We start from the raw sequence: 12,569 nt of genomic DNA on the forward strand, positions 1-12,569 counted from the left end.
AGTAACTATCAGTAAAGTCAGAGCTAGTAGCTATCAGTAAAGTATGTGCTAGTAGCTATCAGTAAAGTCAGTACTAGTAGCTATCAGTAAAGTCAGAGCTAGTAGCTATCAGTAAAGTCAGTGCTGGTAACTATCAGTAAAGTCAGTGAAAGTAACTATCAGTAAAGTCAGTGCTAGTAGCTATCAGTAAAGTCAGTGCTAGTAGTTATCAGTAAAGTCAGTGCTAGTAGCTATCAGTAAAGTCAGTGCTAGTAGCTATCAGTAAAGTCAGTGCTAGTAGCTATCAGTAAAGTCAGTGCTAGTAGCTATCAGTAAAGTCAGTGCTAGTAACTATCAGTAAAGTCAATGCTAGTAACTATCAGTAAAGTCAGAGCTAGTAGCTATCAGTAAAGTCAGTGCCTGTAACTATCAGTAAAGTCAGAGCTAGTAACTATCAGTAAAGTCAGTGCTAGTAGCTATCAGTAAAGTCAGTGATAGTAACTATCAGTAAAGTCAGTGCTAGTAACTATCAGTAAAGTTAGTGCTAGTAGCTATCAGTAAAGTCAGTGCTGGTAACTATCAGTAAAGTCAGTGCTAGTAACTATCAGTAAAGTCAGTGCTAGTAACTATCAGTAAAGTTAGTGCTAGTAGCTATCAGTAAAGTCAGTGCTAGTAACTATCAGTAAAGTCAGTGCTAGTAACTATCAGTAAAGTCAGAGCTAGTAGCTATCAGTAAAGTCAGTGCTAGTAGCTATCAGTACAGTCAGAGCTAGTAGCTATCAGTAAAGTCAGTGCTAGTAGCTATTGGTAAAGTCAGTGCTAGTAGCTATCAGTAAAGTCAGTGCTAGTAACTATCAGTAAAGTCAGTGTTAGTAGCTATCAGTAAAGTCAGTGCTAGTAACTATCAGTAAAGTCAGTGCTAGTAACTATCAGTAAAGTCAGAGCTAGTAGCTATCAGTAAAGTCAGTGCTAGTAGCTATCAGTAAAGTCAGTGCTAGTAGCTATCAGTAAAGTCAGTGCTAGTAGTTATCAGTAAAGTCAGTGCTAGTAGCTATCAGTAAAGTTAGTGCTAGTAGCTATCAGTAACGTCAGTGCTAGTAGCTATCGGTAAAGTCAGTGCTAGTAGCTATCAGTAAAGTCAGTGCTAGTAGCTATCGGTAAAGTCAGTGCTAGTAGCTATCAGTAAAGTCAGTGCTAGTAGCTATCAGTAAAGTCAGTGCTAGTAACTATCAGTAAAGTCTAGTAGCTATCAGTGAAGTCAGTGCTAGTAGCTATCAGTAAAGTCAGTGCTAGTAGCTATCAGTAAAGTCAGTGCTAGTAACTATCAGTAAAGTCAGTGCTAGTAACTATCAGTAAAGTCAGTGCTAGTAGCTATCAGTAAAGTCAGTGCTAGTAGGGGGGAAAGTCAAGTGCGAGTGTTTGTTTAGGAAAGACACATAAAAAAAATAATCCTAAACGCCTAGAGAGTGAGGGGAGAAGAATACACGGGTCAGTCCCAAATGGCACCCTATGCCCTTTATATTGCGCTACTTTTGACCATTTGGGACGCAACCTATCAATGCTCACATCCAGGGCCACAGACTGCTTGGCCCAGGTCTTCTTCACTTGGTTGTACATCATGGTGTTGTTGATTCCCAGCCCACAGAATATGACAAACGCCTGTGTGGAGACACAGGGTAGAACAATGTTCTAACAATAAAACAGGTTTATAATATCTACTGTAATACAGATATAGCTATAGATAGAACCTCAGTCGAGAGAGCAGGTTTCTAATATCTACTGTAATACAGATATAGATAGACCCTCAGTCTAGAGGGCAAGTTTCTAATATCTACTGTAATACAGATATAGCTATAGATAGACCCTCAGTCGAGAGGGCAGGTCTCTAATATCTACTGTAACACAGATCTAGATATAAATATAGATATAGATAGACCCTCAGTCATCACCTCAAACAGTCTTTGATCTGCATCATTGAATGTCCTCCTGTCCAGGCGATTTAGAATCTGGGCAACCCCTTAGAACAGTGCAGAAAATACATCAATATTTGTTAATGATAATTGAATGGGTGGAATAGTAGAAAGGTAAAAAGACAGAGTGGTTTTCAAGTGACAGTGGATTGGTGAACAGACTGGTGAACCCACCTATTATCTGATGAGTCCGGTTCCAGATGGGGACACACAGTACTGATCTGATGTGGAATCCTGAGGCTTGATCTGCCTGGGGAGTACGGAGTGGAATGTTACTGTGTGTGCACGCCCACGCATCTGAGTGTGTGTGGTGTGTGTGTGGTGTGTGGTGGGTGTGCGTGTATGTGCATGTATGTGCGTGTGTGTGCGTGTGCGCATACAGATGTAGGGTCTTAATTGAGTCACTCTTTTGTTGCTGAGAATGTTCCTGCACAGAAGGAAATGCAAACCTGTAGTGTATTCAAGTTTTTAAAAAGCTTTTAAAGTTTGTAATTTCCACTTTAACATTTCAGGATTGTCAGGAACTAAAAATGTATCAACCCCTACAAAACATTTCCATTAATTATAATCCACATAATAATTCACATTTCCTGTTTCTTCAGGATTATTTTCCTGCTGTAGCAAACTGGCTCAAATTAAGATCCTACGTCTGTACGTGCGTGCCTGCGTGTGTGTGTGCGAACGTGTGTGTCCAAAAGTGTGTGTGTGTGTGTGTCCGTGTGGGTGTGTGATTGTGAGTGATTGGTGCCACACCTCAGCATCGAAGCGGGGGTCCTGACAGACGTCACTGATGTTGACAGGCAGTCCTGTGGACGCCACCAGTTCAGCAATGCTGTTATTGATCAGCCAATCAGAGCAGGACAGCTTCTCCATGCTGACTTTGTCAAAGAGACACACACTCTCAAGAAATGCTAAATACATGGATTGGGGTTACAGGCAGATGTCAGTCTTTCCTATCAATTGTTACAATTGAAGTCGGATGTTTACATGCACTTAGGTTGGAGTCATTAAAACTCGTTTTTCAACCACTCCACACATTCTTGTTAACAAACTATAGTTTTGGCAAGTCGGTTAGGACATTTACTTTGTGCATGACACAAGTAATTTTTCCAACAATTGTTTACAGACAGATTATTTCACTTATAATTCACTGTATCACAATTCCAGTGGGTCAGAAGTTTACATACACTAAGTTGACTGTGCCTTTAAACAGCTTGGAAAATTCCAGAAAATGATGTCATGGCTTTAGAAGCTTCTGATAGGCTAATTAACATAATTTGAATCAATTGGAGGTGTACCTGTGGATGTATTCAAGGCCTACCTTCAAACTCAGTGCCTCTTTGCTTGACATCATGGGAAAATCAAAAGAAATCAACCAAGACCTCAGAAAAGAATTGTAGACCTCCACAAGTCTGGTTCATCCTTGGGAGCAATTTCCAAACGCCTGAAGGTACCACGTTCATCTGTACAAACAATAGTACGCAAGTATAAACACCATGGGACCACGCAGCCGTCATACCGCTCAGGAAGGAGACGCGTTCTGTCTCCTAGAGATGAACGTACTTTGGTGCGAAAAAGTGCAAATCAATCCCAGAACAACAGCAAAGTACCTTGTGAAGATGCTGGAGGAAACATGTACAAAAGTATCTATATCCACAGTAAAACGAGTCCTATATCGACATAACCTGAAAGGCCGCTCAGCAAGGAAGAAGCCACTGCTCCAAAACCGCCATAAAAAAGCCAGACTACGGTTTGCAACTGCACATGGGGACAAAGATCGTACTTTTTGGAGAAATGTCCTCTGGTCTGATGAAACAAAAATATAACTGTTTGGCCATAATGACCATCGTTATGTTTGGAGGAAAAAGGGGGTTCATTGCAAGACAAAGATCACCATCCCAACCGTGAAGCACTGGGGTGGCAGCATCATGCTGTGGGGGTGCTTTGCTGCAGGAGGGACTGGTGCATTTCACAAAATAGATGGCATCATGAGGAACGAAAAGGATGTGGATATATTGAAGCAACATCTCAAGACATCAGTCAGGAAGTTAAAGCTTGGTCGCAAATGGGTCTTCCAAATGGACAATGACCCCAAGAATACTTCCAAAGTTGTGGCAAAATGGCTTAAGGACAACAAAGTCAAGGTATTGGAGTGGCCATCACAAAGCCCTGACCTCAATCCAATAGAACATTTGTGGGCAGAACTGAAAAAGCGTGTGCGAGCAAGGACGCCTACAAACCTGACTCAGTTACACCAGCTCTGTCAGGAGGAATGGGCCAAAATTCACCCAATTTATTGTGGGAAGCTTGTGGAAGGCTACCCGAAACGTTTGACCCAAGTTAAACAATTTAAAGGCAATGCTACCAAATACTAAATGAGTGTAAACTTCTGATGAATGTGATGAAAGAAATAAAAGCTTAAATAAATAATTCTCTATACTATTATTCTGACATTTCACATTCTTAAAATAAAGTGGTGATCCTAACTGTCCTAATTTTTACTAGGATTAAATGTCAGGAATTGTGAAAAACTAAGTTTAAATGTATTTGGCTAAGGTGTATGTAAACTTCCGACTTCAACTGTATGTATAACTATTAAAATATCTTGTCCCAAGCAGCGAGGACTTCACCTGATGTCACGGTCCATGTTACACAGGGGAGACATGAGCTCAAAGGTCTTAGAGAACTTTACCACCTACATAAAAGACATAGAATTGGAAAGGGAAGAATTGGAGAGGGAAGAATTGTTGAGGGAAGAATTGGTGAGGGAAGAATTGGAAAGGGAGGATGTTGGAGAGGGAAGAATTGGAGGGAAAACAGAAGGAAGGAGAAATGAGGAAAATAGAGGAGGAGATGAGGTCTATTGTTGACAGGTGAGTGTATTGTTTAGCAGAGGAGAGGAGGTGAGAGGAGCCGGGAGAAGGAAGCAGAGGAGAGGAGGTGAGAGGAGCCGGGAGAAGGAAGCAGAGGAGAGGAGGTGAGAGGAGCCGGGAGAAGGAGGCAGAGGAGAAGAGGGGAGAGGTCAGTCTCACAGGTGAGTGTATGTCCTCCAGCAGCAACACAGAGCAGCGTTCACACTGCAGCAGGGTCACAGCTCTCTGCATGATCTTCCTCACTATCTTCTCCAGGTCTGTCTGCTCCTCAAACAGGTCATTCACCACCTCTAGCAGAGCCTGGGGGAGCACAACAACAACACTGACCACTCTCTCTATTTGTCTAAGAAATTGAGAGAGAGAGTATCTGGAGAACGGTGTAGTGACTGGCTATGTGAGCCCACTCTTTCTGCTCCTATCGTTGAGAGACATACAGGCTATGTGAGAGACAGACAGGCTATGTGAGAGACAGAGAGGCTATGTGAGAGACAGACAGGCTATGTGAGAGACAGACAGACTATGTGAGAGACAGACAGGCTATGTGAGAGACAGAGAGGCTATGTGAGAGACATACAGGCTATGTGAGAGACAGACAGGCTATGTGAGAGAAAGAGAGGCTATGTGAGAGACTGACAGGCTATGTGAGAGACAGACAGACTATGTGAGAGACAGACAGGCTATGTGAGAGACAGACAGGCTATGTGAGAGACAGAGAGGCTATGTGAAAGACAGACAGGCTATGTGAGAGACAGACAGACTATGTGAGAGACAGACAGACTATGTGAGAGACAGACAGACTATTGGAGAGACAGACAGACTATGTGAGCGACAGACAGACTATGTGAGAGACAGACAGGCTATGTGAGAGACATAAAGGCTATGTGAGAGACAGACATACTATGTGAGAGACAGACAGACTATGTGAGAGACAGACAGGCTATGTGAGAGACAGACAGACTATGTGAGAGACAGACAGGCTATGTGAGAGACAGACAGACTATGTGAGAGACAGACAGACTATGTAAGAGACAAAAAAAGGTGCTCCAGTGCATTCGGAAAGTATTCAGACCCCTTCACCTTTTCCACATTTTGTTACGTTACAGCTGTATTCTAAAATTGATTAATTAAATAAAAATCTGCATCAATCTACACATTATAACCCATAATGATAAAGCGAAAACAGGGTTTTAGAAATGTTTGCAAATTTATAAAACTTAAAAGACAGTATTTACATAAGTATTCAGACCCTTTGCTATGAGACTCGAAATTGAGCTCAGGTGCATCCTGTTTCCATTGATCATCCTTGAGATGTTTCTACAACTTGAATGTAGTCCACCTGTGGTAAATTCAATTGATTGGACATGATTTGGAAAGGCACATACCTGTCTATATAAGGTCCCACAGTTTACAGTGCATGTCAGAGCAAAAACCAAGCCATGAGGTCGAAGGAATTGTCCGTAGAGCTCCGAGACAGGATTGTGTTGAGGCACAGATCTGGGGAAGTGTACCAAAAAATGTCTGCAGCATTGTAGGTCTCCAAGAACACAGTGGCCTCCATCATTCTTAAATGGAAGAACTTTGGAACCACCAAGACTTTTCCAAGAGCTTGCTGCCCGGCCAAACTGAGCAATCAGTGAGAAGGGCCTTGGTCAGGGAGGTGACCAAGAACCCGATGGTCACTCTGACAGAGCTCCCAAGTTCCTCTGTGGAGATGGGAGAACCTTCCAGAAGGACAACCATCTCTGCAGCTTTCCACCAGTCAGGCCTTTATGGTAGAGTGGCCAGAATGAAGCCACTCCTCAGTAAAAGGCACATGACAGCCCGCTTGGAGTTTACCAAAAGGCACCTAAAGGACTCTCAGACTATGAGAAACCAGATTCTCTGGTCTGATGAAACCAAGATTGAACTCTTTGGCCTGAATGCCAAGTGTCACGTCTGGAGGAAACAGGCACCGCTCATCACCTGGCCAATACCATCCCTACGGGGAAGCATGGTGGTGGCAGCATCATGATGTGAGGATGTTTTTCAGCGGCAGGGACTGGGAGACTAGTCAAGATCGAGGGAAAGGTTAACGGAGCAAAGTACAGGGAGATCCTTGATGAAAACCTGCTCCAGAGCACTCAGGACCTCAGACTGGGGTGAAGGTTCACCTTCCAACAGGACAACAACCCTAAGCACACAGCCAAGACAACGCAGGAGTGGCTTCGGGACAAGTCTCTGAATGTCCTTGTGTGGCCCAGCCAGAGCCCGGACTTGAACCCGATGAAACATCTCTGGAGAGACCTGAAAATAGCTGTGCAGCGAAGCTTCCCATCTCATCCTGACAGAGCTTGAGAGGATCTGCAGAGATGAATGGGAGAAACTCCCCAAATACAGGTGTGCCAAGCTTGTAGCGTCGTACCCAAGAAGATTTGAGTCTGTAATCACTGCCAAAGGTGCTTCAACAAAGTACTGAGTAAAGGGTCTGAATACTTATGTAAATGTGATATTTCCGTTTATTTATTTTTGAAATAGCTATAAACCTGTTTTTGCTTTGTCATTATGGGGTATTGTGTGCAGATTGATGAGGGGGAAAAAAACGTTTTAATCAATTTTAGAATAAGGCTGTAACGTAACAAAATGTGGAAGAAGTGAAGGGGTCTGAATACTTTCCGAATGCACTGTATATAGAACCTAAAAGGGTTCTTCAGCTGTCCCCATAGGAGAACCCTTTAAATAACCATTTTTGGTTCCAGGTAGAACCCTTTTGGTTCAAGGTAGATCCCTTTTTGGTTCCATGTAGAACCCTTTCCACAGAGAGTTCTACATGGAACCCAAAAGGGTTCTACCTGGAACCAAAAAGGGTTCTCCTATGGGGACAGCCGAAGAACCCTTTTGAAACCCTTTTTTCTAAGAGAGTATGAGCCAACTCACTCTGCTCCTCTCATACTCCTTCCGAGACTCTGAAAACAACTTGGCATTGGAGATGGATATTCCGCAAAACGGTAGATACATCTGCAGCACCTGATGGGGGAAAGCAAAGGAGAAGAGAAAAATAGTTATAGTTCTGAGGCTAAATGATAAAAAGGAAAAACAACATCTATAATTCAGTGGTTGCAGTCTGATCTCAACTGTAATGTGTTCCTTCAAAACAGCCAAGCCACAAAATCCATCAGTGGTATTGAACAAACTTCTTTGGCCATCTAGTTTATCTGTGTGTGTGTGTGTGTGTGTGTGTGTGTGTGTGTGTGTGTGTATGTGTGTGTGTGTGTAGGTGGCTAGTTTACCCTTGATAGCGTTCTTCTTTTCTTCAACGTCTATTAACACACCTGGTTGCTTTCCTCTTAATGGAGTATTGACTTAGTAAAGGAATGACTCATGTATTAAGTAGGTCTTCTGAATGTGCTAGACAGCAAGCAGTCACATAAGTAAGATTGAGTCTTTTTTAATTGGTTTTCTGTTAAACAGACGGTCGGCCATTCAAAGACAGCAGACCTAGACCTATTTTCCAACACACACTAAACCTATGTCTCAACCCAACTCTTTGATATGTGCTGCCATTTCCCACAAAGAGTAGGTTCAAACAGATTTGCAAATAGCATGCATCACAAATAGCATGCATAACAAGGGGTTGCCAAGAATTGCACTTCTTCATATAAATGAGTCTGTATCTATCACTCTTTTGAACTTCTAATGCATAAAGTGTTGAAAGAGTTGACGGTCTTGTTTAACTAAATCCTGCCACCTGGTGGGAATTAATTAGGACTCCATCGCTAATCCCAATGGCACGCTATTCCTTAATCACCCTATTCCCTATGTAGTGCACTACTTTTGACCAGGGCCCATAGAGTTCTGGTCAAAAGTAGTGCACCATGTTGGGAATAGGGTGCCATTTGGGACAACACAACAAAAATCAACTGGCTACTTAGAGAGAAAAAACGAATTGACAGGACATGGTTACACAGGACCAATATGTGCAAAATATCTACATTAGTGAAAGCCCTATAGCTGCAACATTTGTATTGGGGTTAGTTCTTATTTGATAGTCCTGTATGTGAAATAATAATCTTCCAGCTAAAACAAAAAAGCTTGGTTCTGAGACAATAACACTGATCTCCCTCTGGTGGAGGTAGTGGAGATGCTGTCAGTGACAATAATGAATTCTCATTGTATAGGAAGTTTAGTTTTACGACTACCAATCAAGCCCAGCTAAAGTATTTGAAATTATTTCAAATAGTATTTTGAACTCTGACCTTCTCATCGTCCTCAGTAAAAGGTGTTCCAATAGGGTTCTTGTTGATGGCCTGCACAACCCCTATGACCTCTCCATCACTGTTACAGATGGTCATACACAGGATGGACTGGGTCTTATAGCCGGTCAGCTTGTCTATCTCATCACTGAACCGATGGTCCTACAGGACGAGACGTATAGGAGAGGAAATGTCACAAATTCTGTACACACACACATACTAATAACACTTGCACACATTGTTTTTGAATTCAGAAATCAACCTGAACCAACAGAATAGATTTGATGGGAGGAAAGATCATTCATTCTTTAGAGAATGGAGGTTAGAGGTTTTAGAGAATGACTGTAGCCTAGTTAGTATTGATCAAAACACTGTGTTAAAGTAGCCTACAGCACCGCAGCAAGCGCTAAATGGTGTTCTCATGTGCAGCGTGCAGTGCACCACAGACCTACAGGTAACTGCCAAAATATAGGAAACACCAACATAAAGTGTCTTAATAGGGTTTTGGGCCATGAACAGCTTCAATGAGCCTTGGCATAGATTCTACAAGTGTCTGGAACTCTATTGGAGGGCGTTGGGCCAGTAACCGAAAGGTGGCTGGTTCCAATACCCAAGCCAACAAGGTGGAAAATCTGTCGATTTGCTGTTGAGCAAGGCACTTAACCCTCATTTGCTCCAGGGGCGCCGTACTACTATGGCTGACCCTGTAAAACAACACATTTCACTGCAACTATCCAGGTGCATGTGACAATACAACATTATTTCAATTTTTTAAAATTCATCCACGACAATTCCATAATTTGGAGTTTTGTTGATGGTGGTGAAAAACGCTGTCTCAGGCGCCGCTCCAGAATCTCTCATAAGTGTTCAATTCGGTTGAGATCTGGGGACTGAGACGGACTGAGACAGACAGACAGACACACACACATACATACACACACACACACACACACACTCCCTTTAAAACCCCCTATACTCCTTTGAGACCCCTCTTTCAAAGTCACTGAGATCTCTTCTTCTAGCCATGGTAGCCAAAATAATGGGCAGCTGGGCATTTTTATACATGACCCTAAGCATTATGGGATGTTAATTGCTTAATTAACTCAGCTATCACACCTGGTTTCAATATACTTGTATCCCTCATTTACTCAAGTGTTTCCTTTATTTCGACAGTTACCTGTATACCTTATTGCTATTAATCCAAAATTGTATCCCAAATGAGGCCCTACTGCCCATCTAGTGCACTACTTTTAACCAGGGCCTGCACTATATTTTTCAAAAGTAGTGCACTATGAAGGGAATATGGTGCCATTTGGGACGGACACAGGTCAAATAAATTGGTCCACTGGGTCCCAGGACTGGGCTTAATATCTGTCAAAATCACACGAGGCGGCTCTATTCCTGGTTGCCTAGATCCCGCCAGTAGCCTAGTTCCCGACAGTGTCTCTAAGTTGACATGTACGCGCACTCATTGCAGTAATAGACCCCACGAGGCCGGACCGACGTCAACTTGTTGCCTTTGCCTCGCGAGGCGCCCATCGACAGGATATAATGATGTATAGCGCGCGCAACTGGTGGGTGGGACTCCAGTGACGGAGAGAGATGGAGCTTGCAGCCTTGCAGGGAATTAAATGTCCATGGTTTTCATATCCCTGTCTATGGAGGAAACGATGGTGGATGGGCTGTATTTTCTTTGATGTAATTGTAATAATTACCCATAATATTTTTGCTACAATAATTGTCATGGTGATGATGTGTGGATGAAAGCTGTGTCCTGATTCACACCCCTTGACTTTTTCCCTAAAAAATGGTGTTACAGCCTGCATTTAAAACGGATTACATTTAGATTATTTGTGTCACTGGCCTACACACAATACCCCATAATGTCAAAGTGGAATTATAATTTTCAAGACCTTAAAAATAATCAGAAGAATATCAGGATAACTGGAGTTACCAAGTCAATTCATGATGTGCTCCGGAGCAGACAGTTCTTCAGGTTATGTAGAGAGAGAGAGAGACTGATAGGATGCCGTTTCAGATTTTTTCTTCCACTTTGACATTACAGAGTATTTTCTGTAGATCGTTGACAAAAAAAAGACAGTTAAATCAATTTTAATCCCACTTTGTAACACAACAAAATGTGAAAAAAGTCAAGGGGTGTGAATACTTTCTGAAGGCACTGTATCCATAGAGGATTCACACACTTTTAATTTAATGGTATTTCGTTTCTATATCCCAATAATAGCATTGAATAAAAATGAAATATTCGAATTTTGCATTTAGGGTTTGCAGTGATAGGTCTAATTTAGGAAACCTGATGTTTCCAAATGGATAATGTTTACCTCATATGCATTGGGTATGTTTACAGTCTCCCCATGCTCTGCCACGTATCCGATGATGCCCTTTCCCCACGGCACCTGCACCTCGTTAGAGTTCAGAGTGCTCGAGGAGGGTAGCACCGTGGTGCCCGAGTGCACATCGAATAACTTAGACACGAGCGTTCTCTTGTGAGAGGGTCCCTCAACTAGGAACAGCGAGCACCTATCCGCATCCACCAGGATACACACATTGATTAGGATCTTATAACTCAGGTTGGTCATGTCCAGGTCATTGGAGACATCTTTCACCAACTCAAGGAAGAACTCCCTCTCGTTGGTCTCCTTCAGTCTGTATTTGTAGTCGATGGCACTGGAAGCATACTGGGGCACATTGACCCTGGATTCGAGAAGGGCGCTCAGAATGTGCCCGGTGGTTGGCGGCAAGGAACTAGCTTTGCGCAGCAGCGCGCGGCGTCTCATGCTGGACTGGGAATCATCGTGTTCCCTGTGACTGGCGTGCTCGTCGTAGGTTCTGTGCGTGGTGGTGGCTTTGGACCGGGCGAAGTTCCGTCGGAGCTCCATGTGGGAGGAGCGGCGCCGGAGACCGTCAGTGTTGGTCGGCCAGAGGGGGTCCCTGGCCACTCCGCCACGCTTTTCCTCGGCTAGGGAGACTTTGGGCGGCTGTTGGTCCTTCAACCACCTGCTCACTGTATCGGATTTTCCTTTACGCACGACATACTCCTCAAAGAGGTCCGGGTGGCAGTCCAAAAACGCTTCCACGTCGGAGAAGTCAAAGGTAGTCATCGGGAAAACAGAAAAGACCCTAAGAAGAAGCAGAATAATATCAGGATAACTGGAATTACCAAGACAATTCATGAGGTGCTCTGGAGCAGACGGTTCTTCAGGTTCTGTAGAGAGAGAGAGAAAGAGAGACCGATAGGATGCCTTTCAGCTCTTCATGTACTCCCTGCTACCCATTTAAAACAATCCATCGTCGTCCTCTTCTATGGAATGCTGCGAGCAGAGATTTTCAGCTAGGGTATTAAATATTAATGAATTCTGTTTACTTCTTGAGACTAAATTGATGACGCCGAGTGTCGCAAGCTGAAGGGCTATGTGTCAGTCAGCTAAGACTACAGCACCAGATGCCCTGGTGATTCTGTAGCTTATACAATGCAGATCAGGAGGAAAGCACTGTCC

At 43.2% G+C, this 12,569-nt stretch overlaps 1 protein-coding gene across 1 annotated transcript in view; it reads right to left on the minus strand.

The window, feature by feature from the left end:
- Nucleotides 1-12,173, minus strand: part of LOC311116021 (dual 3',5'-cyclic-AMP and -GMP phosphodiesterase 11A-like) — a gene marked incomplete at both ends in the record, with an annotated part of 31,228 nt that extends 19,055 nt beyond the window's left edge. Inside the window, 9 exons of the mRNA XM_084191148.1 lie at nt 1,546-1,638; nt 1,929-1,996; nt 2,124-2,199; nt 2,703-2,823; nt 4,580-4,644; nt 4,982-5,122; nt 7,736-7,825; nt 9,055-9,213; nt 11,394-12,173. Coding sequence (XP_084047274.1) covers nt 1,546-1,638; nt 1,929-1,996; nt 2,124-2,199; nt 2,703-2,823; nt 4,580-4,644; nt 4,982-5,122; nt 7,736-7,825; nt 9,055-9,213; nt 11,394-12,173 — 1,593 coding nt within the window. The remainder of the gene's footprint in view (nt 1-1,545; nt 1,639-1,928; nt 1,997-2,123; nt 2,200-2,702; nt 2,824-4,579; nt 4,645-4,981; nt 5,123-7,735; nt 7,826-9,054; nt 9,214-11,393) is intronic.
- Nucleotides 12,174-12,569: the final 396 nt, after the last annotated feature.

Source organism: Coregonus lavaretus, assembly GCF_964263955.1.
Source record: "Coregonus lavaretus genome assembly, contig: HAP1_SCAFFOLD_2382, whole genome shotgun sequence".
In the NCBI taxonomy this organism is placed as follows: domain Eukaryota; kingdom Metazoa; phylum Chordata; class Actinopteri; order Salmoniformes; family Salmonidae; genus Coregonus; species Coregonus lavaretus.